The sequence below is a fragment of the Aquarana catesbeiana genome, linkage group LG06 (assembly GCF_042186555.1).
Source record: "Aquarana catesbeiana isolate 2022-GZ linkage group LG06, ASM4218655v1, whole genome shotgun sequence".
Classification (NCBI taxonomy): Eukaryota; Metazoa; Chordata; class Amphibia; order Anura; family Ranidae; genus Aquarana; species Aquarana catesbeiana.
Genome location: NC_133329.1, coordinates 368,412,080 through 368,427,456, shown reverse-complemented (window position 1 = coordinate 368,427,456; position 15,377 = coordinate 368,412,080). Strand labels below are relative to the sequence as shown.

Below are 15,377 nucleotides of genomic sequence, written 5' to 3'. Positions count from 1 at the left end.
TTTTGGCAGGTTGGGTATTTCACACAATTGTATTTCAAATGTGTATTTTAGCTCTTTGCCTACATGTTAACTAAGCTTTCTATGTATTCTGTTGTGAGACGAAGCTCTCATCATCGAAATGCTAGTTATGTCCTAGAAGGCAATAATAAAGGGCAAAAAGGCATTTACACAAATCCCACCAGATAAAGATGATGGGGGGCTGGGGAGAACAGAAGATCTCCTACTGTAAAGTCCGGACTTCCATGATGAAAATAATTGTAAGATTTGTTTAAAGTAAAACTTTTAGATTCAATTTTAAATGTACTTTAAAGGCTTACTAAACCCTTGTTTTTTTTTTTTTGTTTTTTTCTAAATAACAAACATGTCATACTTACCTTCACTGTGCAGTTTGTTTTGCACAGAGTGGCCCCGATCCTCCTCTCCTGGGGTCCCTCATCGGCGCTGGTAGCTCCTCCCCGCATCGAGTGCCCATGACGCAGAAGCTCTCTCCTTTTGTGGACACCCGTGCGGGCGTGCTCGCGACTGCATTGACACAGAAAGCAGGCCTCGGCCCCGACACCCACGTCATTGGATTTGATTGACAGCAGCGGGAGCCAATGGCTGCGCTGCTATCAATCTATCCAATCAGGACACAAGACACCAGCTAGAGCTGGTGTGCTCGTCTCCAGGGAGAAGGAAACCGGGTTCAGGTAAGTAAAACGGGGGCACTGGGGGGCTGCAGCACTACAGAAGGTTTTTTACCTTAATGCATAGAATGCATTAAGGTGAAAAATCATGGTTTACAACCCCTTTTTAATTGAATTAAACTTTTTCAGTAAAATCTTTGTTGGATCAAAAAAACCCATGAAAATAATCTAAAATTCAAAAGTTTGTTGGATAGTGTGGAAGAGTTAGGCCGGCCATTCACGGTTTGAATTTCAGCTGGTTCAGAAGGAACCGGCCAAGATTTGAACCATTGATGGGCAGGGCAGGCTGACTGTACCAAGTTGATCAAACCCCTCTAAGGCTTTTATTGCTGTCTGTTTCCTGGAAAGGCACCCCCCCCCCCCCCCACACACACACACACACCTTATTTTGACCTAGTGACCATTGCCAATATTTCATATTGTCACCAGAACAGAAATACCAGGAAATCTTCCAATGGGGACACTTGTTACAGTGACAGTCTAGGAGGATTTGCCTTAAGTTAGGAAAGTTAACTTCTACCTTCCTAAATAGAACAGGAATTTTAACCATTCCCTGCTCTATGCAAAGTGAAACAAGATTTGGCTTTTGAGATATATAATTTTGATATATAATTTTGGAAGAAATTAGTGTTTTAATAGCATTACAAAATAACAATGTTATGGCTGTAATGGCACAGCCAAAAAATAAATAGATTGAACTTTGAAGATCAGCCAGGAGGCAAGAGGAGCAAATAATACCAACAGTTAAACCTAAAAAATACGTTGGCACTAACATCTAATCCAAAAAATAACAATCTTCTAATATACAACAGTTACATAGCACTGGTGATAAACTCAAATTGTGCTCCTCATAAGTTGTATTATACTGCATAGGGTTTTTTACGGTGCCTTGAAAAAGTGTTGATACCCCTTGAAATTTTCCACATTTTGTCATCTTACAACCAAAGATTTAAATGTATTTTATTGGGATTTTATGTGATAGACCAATACAAAGTGGCACATAATTGTAAAGTGGAAGGAAAATGATAAATGGTTTTCAAATTTTTTTACAAATAAATATCTGAAAAGTGTGGCATGCATCTGTATTCAGCGTCCTTTACTCTGATACCTCTAACTAAAATCTAGTAGAACCAGAGAAGTCACCTAATTAGTAAATAGAGTCCACCTGTGTGTAATTTAATCTCAGTATAAATACAGCTGTTATGTGAAGCCCTCAGAGGTTTGTTAGAGAACCTTAGTGAACAAACAGCATCAGACAGGTCAGGGATAAAGTTGTGGAGAAGTTTAAAGCAGGGTTAGGTTATAAAAAAAATTATTCCAAGCTTTGAACATCTCACGGAGCACTGTTCAATCCATCATCTGAAAATGGAAAGAGTATGGCACAACTGCAAACGTACCAAGACATGGCAAAGCGAGCATTAATCAGAGAAGCAGCCAAGAGGCCCATGGTAACTCTGGAGGAGCTGCAGAGATCCACAGCTCAGGTGGGAGAATCTGTCCACAGGACAACTATTAGTCGTGCACTCCACAAATCTGGCCTTTATGGAAGAGTGGCAAGAAGAAAGCCATTGTTGAAAGAAAGCCATAAGAAGTCCCGTTTGCAGTTAGCGAGAAGCCGTGTGAGGGACACAGCAAACATGTGGAAGAAGGTGCTTCCTTCCGAAAAAATTGAACTTTTTGGCCTAAAAGCAAAACTTTATGTGTGGCAGAGAACTAACACTGTACATCACCCTGAACGCACCATCCCTACTGTGAAACATGGCGGTGGGAGCATCATGTTGTGGGGATGCTTTTCTTAAGCAGGAAGCCAAGTCATTGCCCAATGGCTATATGTGTGCATTTTTTCTTTTTTCTTCCCCCCCCCTTTTTTTTCTCTTCGATCTACCCACTTCAAGGGAGAGATACCACTTTAGTTATCTCCCCTGGCCGGCTGTGTTTTTTCCCTGGGGGGCGGGATCGTGCCATATTTGCCCTACTGGCAGGGTAAGAAGGAAGGCGCAAGGGCCCTGTGTCTCCCTGATGCGCCCACCAGGCGGCATCTGTGTTTGGGCGCCTTCTTCCCTGCCAGCGGCGTCCCGGATCTCTTCCGGAGGCCGTGCTCACGCGCGCGTGACGTCACGGCGCCTGCGCATTTGCGGCGGAAGTGACGGGGGTACCCGGGATGATCAATCCTCCGGAACGCCAGGGGGTCACGCAGTGAGCACCACTATGTGCTGCTCTTTCCCCTGATTGGAGGGGGAGATGGGGGAGTGGACTGGCACATGCACTTGACAACACTTCGAAGCAATTGATACCCTTACAAATGAACCGGGCGGCGGGGGAGGTTCACTGATACCTCCAGGTCCTGCCGAACGCTCTTACGCTGAAATTCTACAGATTGACCGGTAAGAACCTCATACCCCCTTTTTAATTGCTTCCTTTGATGCGTGGTTTACATCACGCTTAGTTTTAATTCATTCTTTGTATCGCCCCACTTTTGATGCTGATATACTTACGACTTTTCAGAGCTCTGGGCATCCTGATTTCATCTATCTGTGCCCCCACTAATAGGTAAATTGCATTGTCACTATCGCGTATCACCTTCCTTCCCACACATCACGTTTTGGTTTGGTTTGTTGTTGCATTTGTTTTCTTCACTCACACACACGCTTCCCAACCCCACCTCCACTCCACCACTCCTATCACCTCCCCTGGCCTTCCCCTCCTTTTTTCCAGCCTACAGCTGGCTTCTCTCACTTTGCATTTTGGCACCTGAATTTCACCTATACAATGCGATCACCACATCCCTGTTGTTGGATGGTCCAGACATGTTTGCAAGCTGCTTGTATATGTCCCACCCGCTCTCTTCCTTCCAGCATTCTTTCTCTCCCAAACCCCCCCCCCCTCAGCCACACAAGATTTTTCACTGCACTTTCTTTTTCTTCTTTTCTCCATCACATTATCCCCCCCTATCCCCCCCATGTCCACTGTTCATTTCCTTTCCGCCCACTTTTTTCCTTCCCTTCCTTCTCCTTTCCCCCCCTTCCCCCTCTTCCCCTCTCCCCTCCCCCCCCCCTTTTTTTTTCCCCCTCCCCCCTCCTTCCTTTCCCCTCTTTCCACCGGCTCCTTGCACATACATGGACCTACATTGGCTAATATGTCCAAAGTCATCGTAACTAGTCCTTTTCTTCTTTTTTGCTCTTGTGGGTGCGGTGCGTGCCCCTCCCCTCCTCCGACTCCTTTCGGGGGCAATTTATGCGTGATCCCTTGTAAGGCATGCTGGCTTGATATCTGCTCTCCAGGAAACCAGCCTACCGCCTGGAAAACCAAGGATACAAGAGGGGGCAACCTCTGTACATCATGGCCATGTATACCCATTGGGAGCACTGTGACTGGTAATTATGCAATATATGATGTTGTTTATGCATACATACAAATTCATTGTTTCTGTTTCGTGCTTTCTCTAAAGATTTTTTTAATATGTTTACATCCTCTCAGCTGTTAGTCATCTATCCTCTGAAGAAGACCCTCAGGGTTGAATATGTCAGTATTCTACTATCTTTGATCTTGCTGTCTTAGTGCTATTGTACTGTACACTGTTCCCGGTTACGGGTATTGTCTGCTTTTTATCAAATTTTGTACTCCAGTTCATGTCCTGACTTTCAATGTCAGAATTTACTATTTTTATACTTTTTTTGTACTAATAAAATTATTTTTTGATCATCTAGTCATCCTGAATCGTACATCATTGGCTGCATTAAAGCCCCGTTAGGGGGTTTCTTGTTTTTTCTATGCATCTTGTGGGGTGCGCAGCCCTTTCATCTGTACTCCTCTGAGTGTTCCACTTCTTTGCTGGTCAGAGTTGATGGGAAGATGGATGAAGCTAAATGTAGAGCAATCCTAAAAGAAAACCTGTTAGAGTCTGCAAAAGACTTGAAACTTGGGTAAAGGTTCACCTTCCAGCAGGACAATGACCGTAAACATACAGCCAGAGCTACAATGGAATGGTTTAGATCAAAGCATATTCATGTGTTAGAATGGCCCAAAGTCCAGACCTAAATCCAATTGAGAATCTGTGACAAGACTTGAAAATCGCTGAATGGGCAAACATTTTAACTCTCTAGATGTGCAAAGCTGGTAGAGACATCCCCAAAAACTTGCAGCCGTAATTGCACCGAAAGGGGGTTCTACAAAGTATTGACTCGGGGGGGCTGAATACAAATGCACGCCACACTTTTCATATATTTGCAAAAAAAATTTAGAACCATTTATCATTTTCCTTCCACTTCAGAATTATGTGCCACTTTGTGTTGGTCTATCACATAAAATACCAATAAAATACATTTAAATTTTTGGTTGTAACATGACAAAATGTGGAATTGTGTTAGTGTGGACTTTATTTAGATAGCTGCTAGAATAAATGTTGATTGTCTTCCCTGGAGTAAAATAATATTGCATGTCAAGGTTGGAAACCATAGAGAAACCTCAATTTCTGTTACACATTTTTCACAACTTCGGCCACATGAAATGATCTATGTTTGCTTTTTTTGCCGTTTTTCTATGATTTAGACCAATTATCCTCACTTCACGGCATTTGGGAAAACAATAGAGTTAATAAAAGGAGACATCACAGACCAAGCTGTGGACTGCATTTTGAACCTTGCAAACAAGACCTTAAATCGATCTTGTGGTAAATATATAAAGTAGCTCTATAACAGCAATATACAATATTGTTTTATTCTTCAGTACTCTTTAGTATGTTACATACAGACCAGCAGATTATAGACCCGGAGTCTTGGAGCTGGTATATTTTGGGTTCAGGAAGGGTAGGTGTTTCACAAAGAGAGATGTGAGTGTGCAATCAATGGGTTAATTTTATGTCAGCGGGTATATGGAGGGTTAGTGTTAGGGTTACAAGAAAGACTGGAGTAAGGGTTAAAAGGAAGATTAGCTTGTGGGTTAGTGTCAGGGTTAAAGGGAAGGTTAGTGTTAAAATTACAGGGAGGGTCAGAGTTAAATGGAGTGAGTCATGGGCAGTCTGTGTTAGGCCCCTTTCACATGGACGGACAGTTCAGGTCCGCCTGTCAGTTTTTTAGGCGGACCTGAATGGGTGCTCCATGCAGGTCTATGGAGCGACGGATGTCAGCGGTGACCATGTCCGCTGACATCCGATCCGCTAAAATCAGACGTATAGCGATACGTTCGCATCCGTCCTGGCGGATCAGATCGCATGAGATCTGATGAAAACGGACATGCTGTCCGTTTTCGTCCGATCCCTCCATAGGAATCAGCGGCGCTCTGACAAGCCCCTCCCCGCTCAGTGAGCAGAGACGGACCTGTCATCTGCCGGCTCAGCGGAGGTCAACGGAGCGATCTCCTGCTGAGCTGGCCGACTCTGCTGAGCGGATCCACCTCGTGTGAATGAGGCCTTACTGTAAGTGCGGATTCTTTCCCATTGCAACTCTGAAACAACAACTACCATATTTGCAATAGCTGCTAGTATTCTAAATATTAAAGTGTTTTTATCTCAAGCGGCAACTCAATGAAAGCCTGGCATTGGCAGCCAGCAAGTAGGTAGAGAAAGTGCTGGAGCAGGTATGATTCCGCTGTGTTGGTTTGAGTATCATTGGCAGCAAGCAGAGGGATTTTTAAAAACACTCTTCAAACACATTAATTATAGTTGTAATACAGGCTGGTACAGAAAGAACAGAATATAACAGATCCTGTGATCATGTACAGGCTTCAGGCTCCAACTTCACTTTATAGTTACTAAATGAGGCCAGGTGTGAAGACTACAGAGTGGCTGCCCTGCTGTTCAAGGAAATCTTACAGATGGCAATGGAGAACAAGATCCAGCAGCTTAAATTCTCATATATATACACTATAGGGGATTAGAAAGATCTAGCTGTACATGATCTGTGAGTGCAGATGCATAGCTCCCAACCATCCCTGATTTTGAGGGACTGTCCCTGATTTGGAACAAAGTCCACCTGTCCCTCTTTCCTTCTCATTTGTCCCTCATTTTGGTCTGATCTATAAAGCTGTATATAGAATACACTATTTATCTTTCAGAAAGTGTTTCCCAGTACTAAACCTTTCATCCAATTTCTAAATTGCTGCATTTGTAAATTTCAAAGGCCAGTATAAAGGAATAGTAGAAGTAAAGAAAATAAGTAAAAAAAAAACGTGTGGGTTTAACTAATCTTTTTTTTTTTTTTTTTTGCATAATTCTCCTTTAAGGGGGCATGGCAGGGGGTGTGTCCTATGCCTACATACTTTTGCTAATAGGCGTCCCTCATTCCCATTCCCAAAAGTTGGGAGGTATGCATCCATAAGCAGGTCATTGTAACAACGAGGAAAATCGTTCACCCAATTCTCTTATATTATGTACACCACTTTAGCCTTAGGGCTACAGAGAATTTCTGTTGTAGTTATAGTAAATGTGGCTATGGTTACAGGGGGAGGAAGAGTTAGTGCAAGAGTTACAGAGGGAGTTAATGTGAGGTGGAGATACCCTTTTTCAAATATTTTATTAAAGATAAGAATTACACAGTACATGTTAATTTTACAAAGTTTTGAAATATAATAAGATAAATATATATAGACATCACATTTTCTCTACAATCTGTAGAACTAAAAATAAAACTAAGAATGAACATTTCAATTGAAAACATTTACATTTCTGCTTATTTCTTTTTCATAAAAGAAAGGGTTGGGTGAGAAGGATGTCAATTGTAGCATTTAATCGTAAGACAGTTGGAGTCAATATATTTGACCAGAGGGCCAAGATCCAGCTATATGGCTTGGCATTTCCTATAGATGAGAATAGTTTCATCAACTGTCTAGAATTTTAATACTTTGTAAACCGACTCTACAGATGGGAGACCTTTTATTAATTTAGTATTCTACTTTGGTAGAAAAAATAAAACATAAATGTTTTAGGGTAAAAAGCTTGAAAGTATAAAAAATTGATGTAGTAGGGGAAAAATAAGGGGAGGGATAAATGGTGGGAAATATCTCCAGAGGGAATCAGGTAGTTAATCAGATAGTAGTGAATTGGAATTAGAAGATAAACAATGTTGAGATATTAAGATGGCACAAATGTGTGGACAAAACCTTGTGGTAAGTGATGATTTATCCATGGGAGCCATAGCAATTCCAATTTTTGGATCTTATCCAAAAAGATAGCTTCGATTTTAGCATGGATCATTGCTTGTGTAACTCTATGTTTGACTGACACAATACACAGTGTGGATGTTTTCCATGCTGAAGCTATTGATTGTTTTGCTGCCGTTGTTACATACATTAAAAGTTTGAATTTAAGTTTTGTAATGTTTTGAGAGCAACAGATGGGTCAGGCAATAAAGTGGTGTTGAACATGGTGGAGAGTAGATTAAATACACTTTTCCAAAAGACAATAGCTATAGGACAGGCCCACCATATATGTAGATGTGTACCGGTATCATCGCATCCTCTGAAGCATTGAGCAGGATATTGTGGTAGAAATTTGGATATTCTCGCTGGAACTAGATACCACCTTGTAAGAACCTTATAGTTGGTTTCTAAGGCTGCAATATTCGGTGTTGCTGAATTTTTTGCTTGCCAAATTAGCGACCAATCTAAGTCTTCTGGTTGGAGGTTCAAATCAGATTCCCATTTAGAGGTATAAGAAGGGGGGGGGGGGGGGGTTGAAGTAGTATTTGATAGTAGTTGGCGATATAAATCAGAGATCAAACCACGTCTATGTGGGTCTGAAATGCAAGTTTGTTCAAATATGGTGTTGATAGAATTTGTTGCATTTGGGAGATTATTTTGCTGGAGGAAGTTCTTTATTTGTAAATACCTGAAGGTTTCATTGTTTGGTATGTCATAGGTTTCACAGAGTTTGGGAAAGGTCATTATAGTATTGGATTCGAAAAAATTATGTGCTCGTATTAAACCCGCTTTAGACCAAGCTGAAAAATAGGATGGGGAAGTCCAAGCAGGATAAAAAGCTTGGTTGTGTAGAAAGGAGAGGAGGGGGTTGTGCTGTGATTGGAGTCCAAAGCGAGATTTAAGCCTGTCCCAAATGGCTAAACTATGTTTGGTGATTGGATTTGAGATTGTGCAGCCAAGGGCTGGGGTGAGCCATAGGAGATTTGCTAGGGAGAGTGAATCACAATCGACCAATTCAATCGAAACCCAGAGGGGAATCTCTTTGGTAGCGTACTTAGGGAGCTGAGCCAGCTGGGCAGTGTAGTAGTAATTTCTAAAATTAGGAACACTCAGCCCACCTCGGGTTCGAGGAGTGTATAGAGTAGATTGTGATAGACGTGGTTTAGGTTTACCCCATATGAATTGTGCAACTTTACGTTGGAGAATCCGGAGAAAGTATGCTGGGACTTGAATTGGGAGCGTTCTAAAAAGGTATAAGATCTTGGGTAGTATTGACATCTAAATTAGAGTTATTCTGCCCATCCATACTAAGGGTAGGGATGACCAGTTTTTCAGTAAGGTAGTTAGTTGAGATAGTACGGGTGGATAATTTGCTTTGAATAGATTTGCTGGATCTGCCGTAAGAGAGATTCCTTGGTATGTAATGTGTGTTGTCGACCAGTAAAAAGGGAGAGAGTCTTGTAGTTGTGTTTGTAACTCCGACGAAAGTGAAACGTTTAAAGCTTTAGATTTATGGGTATTTATTTTCAGTCCTGATATAGCACCAAATTTATTAAGGGTGTCAATTAGATTTGGTGCTGAAGTTAGGGGTGAGGTGAGGAAAATTTAAGACATCATCAGCAAACATGCATAACTTATGTTGGTGACCGCCTAGTTCGAGGCCTTTGATGTTGACATTGGTGCAAATTAATTGAGCTAGGGGTTCTATTGCCAGGGCAAAGAGGAGTGGAGACAAAGGGCAAAATCCTGAATAAGATATATATGCTTTCGGGTTGTTATATAGCGATGTGATCCATTGTATAAAATGTGTACCAAATCCCCATCTGTGAAGGATGGAGTTAAGATAATGCCAAGATAAAGAATCAAATACCTCCTGCAAGGCTATTTAAAACACCTGAACATTTTCAAAAAAAATATGAGGATTTGGTCACACCATATTGCTATATGGTGCTTAAGCCCACTTACTGCGACAGAGTACCCCATAGTTAGTGGGTCCTACGCTATCCATAGAATGGGAGATCCTGCTTCTCTGAACCATGGGAGACATACACTCCTCTATATGGGAGAACTAAAGGACTCCACCTATGACACAGGTGGACACTGAGAGGCAATGATGAGGGAGTGGGGTGCTCCTGCCAAAAAGGATTTGGTTAGAATCCATACAATAGACAAACAAGATATTTGGGGGGCACACACTAAAAGATGCATTAAAGCTGGTGCATCCATGCAAAAAAAGAAATTTACCTCCTGTAAGGCTATTTAAAACACTTGAACATTTCCAAAAAAAATGGGGATTTGGTCACAAGGAGGAACAGTGCACCATCCTTGGTGTCAGTGGGAGGAATAGTGCCCCATCCTTGGTGTCAGTGGGAGGAATAGTGCCCCATCCTTGGTGTCAGTGGGAGGAATAGTGCCCCATCCTTGGTGTCAGTGGGAGCAATAGTGCCTTTTATCAGTGCCCCAAGGCCAAGCAAAGGGCCAGATCTGGTCTACAGGCCACAATTTGGAGACCACTGGTCTAGTTATTGCACTAGATTATGTACCACTTAGCTACTCTGCTACAATCGCACCTTAGCACTCTTCAGCACTGTCCAGAAGACTCAGGTTTTTGAATTTACACTAAACAGGACTACTCCTTTAACGTATGTATTCCATATTTCTATTTTCAGGTGTCTCTGGAGCTATACTGTCAGCTGCTGGTGACACAGTGAAAGAAGAATGCAGTAGGATTGGTAAATCTACGTTATTAATTTTGTATGAACCTCATGAGTGTACTATATTCATGTCTAAGAACAGCTCACAATAAATACGCCAAGTTTTTTTTTTTTTTAAAGATATTTTTATTGATTTTTTACAAACCAGTTGTACAAAACAAGCACAACAAACAACCACTAATTAAGCTCGGTCAATCATTGGTATACATTGTCAAGTACATAGCTCATGTGTAAACAAAAGACAAATAGTGGTACAGCAGTTTGATATTGATCACATAGGTACATACACAAGCATTTTGTCGGTGTATAGCAATGTTAGTAATCTGCATATAGTATAACCTAACCTGGCGCGACCTGTAAGTGATCCCTACCATGCATACATTATAAAGAGAGGCTCAGGGGGCTGGCAAGCCATCTACCCCAGATTTTGTGGAACATTTTTTTCCGTTTCCTGAGTTCAAAGGTAAATCTATACAATGGTATAACGTCATTAATTAATTTTAGCCATAGAGATTTCAAAGATGTCTGTATACCCTTCCATGACAACAGTATAGTCTTTCTGACATAGAAATAAAGGATACGTAATAATCTCTTAGCCTGTGATGATATCTGTAAGTCCCCAAAGATCCCTAGCAGACCGTTTTTTGGGTGGATGATATTAGGGAGGCCTAGAGCAGAGGAAATGAAAGAACCCACCTCCACCCAGAAGTCCTGAACCAGTGGACAGGTCCAGAAGCAGTGCATGAAAACAGCATCCCCTCCACAACCACGTAAACACTCAGCTGTGGGCTTCAACCCCATTTTGTATAGCCTAGCCGGGGTAAGGTGGGATTGGTGAAAAAGTTTAACTAGTATAACTCAGTCCCTAGATGAAATGACTGTAGTTTTGTATGTGTCACTAAACTCAGTCCAGTCCTCCTCCGTGAGTGAAATGTCCATGGATGCCCATTTTTCCTGTGCTTTGCTGAATCTGGGGTTAAAATCTGTCATTAGGGCTGCGTAGTAGGTAGAAATAAGTTTATTAGGGTCAGGTTGTCTCAGCAGCCTCTCTAGCAGGGGCAAGTTAGTGGGATCATTTAGGGAACCAAACTGAGCTCGTATAGCATGCCTAAGTTGATAATAGTGGAACAAATAAGAGTGTGGTAGGTCAAAGTCAAGTCTCAGTTGGTGAAAAGTTTTAAAGCCTTGGGCATTGTATAGATGACATAGATATTTTGCTCCCCTGGAGTACCAACGCTTGGTGTCTGGCAGAGAGTATAGTTCCTGCAGGGTAGGATTAAACCACAGGGGATTATTTGGGGATGCTGACCAGGTATGTCGGGAAATTTTTGTAACAATATATCGGAAGATTGAAAGGGAGGTGGCCAGCATGGAGGTACCTGGTGGATTTGGGACCTTGCCCCTGTAAATAATATTATGGAGGGTTTCCATGGAGGTTGCATTGGCTCCTTCAGTGGTGGTACATGCATTTGCCGAGACTGGATGTAGCCAGTCATGAATATGCACTAGCTGTGATGCTAAGTAATAAAGAAAAAAATTTGGAAACGCCAAGCCTGCCATGTGTGACGGCAGCCTTAGCGTCTCAAGTGCCACCCTAGGGGATCCCCCACTCCACAGGAACGTTGTACAAATCATATCTATACGTTTAAAAATAGATTTAGGAATTTTACAGGGGGAATTGGCCAAAACATAGCAATTTCGGTAGGTAAACCATTTTAAGTAAACTTGCCCTTCCCATAAGGTCCAGTGGATCTGAGCGACTGCTGCAGAATCCAAGGGGAAAAGGCTAGATTTGTCCCAGTTCACTCGGAATCCGGAGAAATCTCCGAGCGTATTAATCTCGGCCAACAGTGACTGAAGTGACACATTGGTATCTGCCAGATACACCAAGGTATCGTTCGCATAGAGCGAGATACGCTCCTCTATGGTAGCAATAGGCAGGCCTAATAGAAGGGGAGGAACGAATTTGTGCCGCTAACGGCTCCATGGCCAAGGCAAATAGAAGCGGGGATAGTGGGCATCCCTGCCTCCTACCCCTAGTAATTAAGAATGACTCAGTGACCGAGGAATTAACCCGAACACGGGCTCGGGGGGATGCATAAAGGAGTCTTATCCATGCCACCATGCGGGGACCAAAACCATACAGCTGTAACACCCGAAAAAGATACGGCCATTCCACACTATCGAATGCTTTACAAGTGTCCAGGGATACAATTCCATGACACTATTTTTAGGCACCCTGTCATTGTAAGATAGACATTATACCATGATCACAAAGACATGTAAGTGCACTTATATCTAATACCTCACAGGCCGTGCCAATCTACACACATTCAACTACATACATACCACATTGCAGATATCTGTGTTTACTCAAATATGTGCTATTAATAGACAAAACAGAGAGAACCAATGAGCTGCTCCGAGCAACCGCTATAAAAAATGAAAAAAAGGATAAACTAAAAAATAAGAAAAAAAAAAAAAAAGAGCAAAAAATGAACCGTGTTTGAAAAACCCATAACCCCCACCCCGCTCGGCCATCCCCAACTTAGCGAGCCTTGGATCCCTAAACCCAAATAAACCCCTCTTACCCCGTAAAAAAAAAGAAAAAAAGGGGAAATGTTATTGAGAGTCCAACTATTCCGTGGTCACACCACTAACCGGTGGGGAGATAATGTGGAGTCTGGCGTGGCTCTCAAATGAAAATAAGAAAGTAAAGTTATGTCCTGATCCAAGATGCTTTATCTCTGCCTTCACACAGAGGTGCAGAAACATTCAGTCCTTCTTGATGGCAAATAAAAGAAACGGCAGGCCAATCAAAAGGGGAAAAAATAATAATAAAAAGAAGAATTCCAAGCGTAGGAGAAGGGCCTGATGTGTCCCCCTTAAAGCTCATGGGAAACATCAAAAGTTATTGCAGGACTTGCGGTTCTCCTAGTAAAGATGGTCAGCCCCAGTATTATGGGTCAGGCACATAGTGAATGGGAGACTTCAGAGCTGTGTCAAGAAGGTAGTCAGCAAAGGGGACATTGAACAGGTGTTGCTGTCAGTTACCTCTGCGTCTGGCTGCAGGTCCATAGCGATCATTCAGCCATTCCATGGCTTCCTTAGGACTGGTGTAAAAGTGAGCTTTACCGTCGTATATGATGCGAAGCTTGGCAGGAAATAGCATGGCGTATTTCAGTCCCTCTTCACGTAGGCAATTCTTCACTGCTGAGAAGGAGATACGATGGCGCTGAACTTCAGCGGAGAAATCAGGATAGATATATTATTGCCATTATACTTCAGCGGACCTTTCTGTCTTGCTATTCGTAGGATGGCCACCTTATCCTGAAAATTGAGGATGCGTGCTATGATTGAGCGTGGAGGTGCTCCCTCCGGGGGAGGACGTGGAGGGGTACGGTGTGCCCTTTCAATCACATAAGAGAATGAGGGTGCATCCGTGCCGAAAATGTCCCTCAACCAGGGGTAGAGAAATTTTTCAGGGTGCGTGCCTTCTGTGCGTTCGGTGAACCCAACAAAACAGAGATTGTTCCTTCTTGAACGATTCTCGAAATCATCGATTTTGGAGCGAAGGGCAGCCAGTTCCCCGGTATTATCCTGCACTTTAATAGATAGGGGGTGCACAGTGTCCTCTACGGAACGAATGCGTTCCTCCATATCCCCAGCTCTGTCGCCAAGGTTCTGGACGTCCTGCTTCAGGAGTGAGAAGTCCATCCGTATAGAGGCTATTTGGGTAGTGAGTGAGGCCTTACAATCTTGTATAGCCAGCATAATGGTGGCTAGGGTAGGTTCAGCAGAGGAAGGAACCTCTTCTTGGTCATTGTCAGCAAATTGCTGGGGATCCTGTACTGCCTGGGATTCTAGTGGTGACTGGGAGACTGTGTGCAGAATATAGCTGGAGTGGAAACACTCACCCCACTAGCAGAGCTCCGGTCATCAGATATGGATGTCTGCAGCATGGCTGCCTGAGAAGCCTTTTTCCCGGCTCCATCTTGCCTCCAGAACCCCGCCAGCTGGTCCGACGTGGATGAGGGCCAAGCCGGCCCGTATTTCACCATAGTAGCCAGCCTGCCTTGTGCCCACCGCCGTGGGGAACAAATGGAGCCCTTCGGTGAGAAAATAGGACGCAGGATGCCTGACGGATGGCAGTTAAGAGGCGGAGCGGTGTAACTATGCGGCCGCTCACTCCACCATCAAGCCACGCCCCCCCACGCCAAGTTTTTTAATGAAATGTTTTGTAGTATGTATACAAGAAAAACTACTGTCAGGATCTGCTATTGGAAAAAGCATGGGATCTGCCTATTATTTGCTTTTAAGTTGTGCAGACCAGCAAATGAGAAAGGAGAGAGGAGGAGATTCTTCTGACACTTCTCAACACCCCCTGCACCCTCTTTCCCCTATAGTTCCATTCATGGAACTGGCCACGAAAGGTCTTGAAAAAAAAGGTTATCAGACCTTAGGCACTGGCTAATATTGTAAATACAGCTCTGTTTGTGATCAATTTATGGAACTATCAATATTAGCGCACTGTGGTTAAGGATTTTAAAATGATTTGGCATTGCCTATTATTCAAAATACTACTACCTTCTTTATTTTAAGTTCATTTTTTTGATGGAGTGTTTCTTTTCTCCAGGAGAGTTGAGACTTAATTGTGCTGTAGTAACCAGTGGTGGAAATCTTAAAGCTAAACATATCATGCATATTATTGGGCCAAAATCAGTGCCAGCCTATGGACCTTCCATAGACATGATTCTGCTTAAATGCCATGAGAGGAAGTTCACCAGCCTGGCTCTACCAGCTATTGGAACAGGTAGGCAAATGGTTGTTTAAAGGGGAGTTA

At 42.8% G+C, this 15,377-nt stretch overlaps 1 protein-coding gene across 2 annotated transcripts in view; it reads left to right on the top strand.

Moving 5' to 3' along the window:
• The window catches only part of LOC141147097 (protein mono-ADP-ribosyltransferase PARP15-like), a 95,255-nt gene that overhangs the window by 54,178 nt on the left and 25,700 nt on the right, over positions 1–15,377 (top strand). For both annotated transcript variants that reach the window (XM_073634197.1, XM_073634196.1), the window contains 3 exons: positions 5,235–5,355; positions 10,490–10,552; positions 15,171–15,347. In XM_073634197.1, coding sequence (XP_073490298.1) covers positions 5,235–5,355; positions 10,490–10,552; positions 15,171–15,347 — 361 coding nt within the window. The remainder of the gene's footprint in view (positions 1–5,234; positions 5,356–10,489; positions 10,553–15,170; positions 15,348–15,377) is intronic.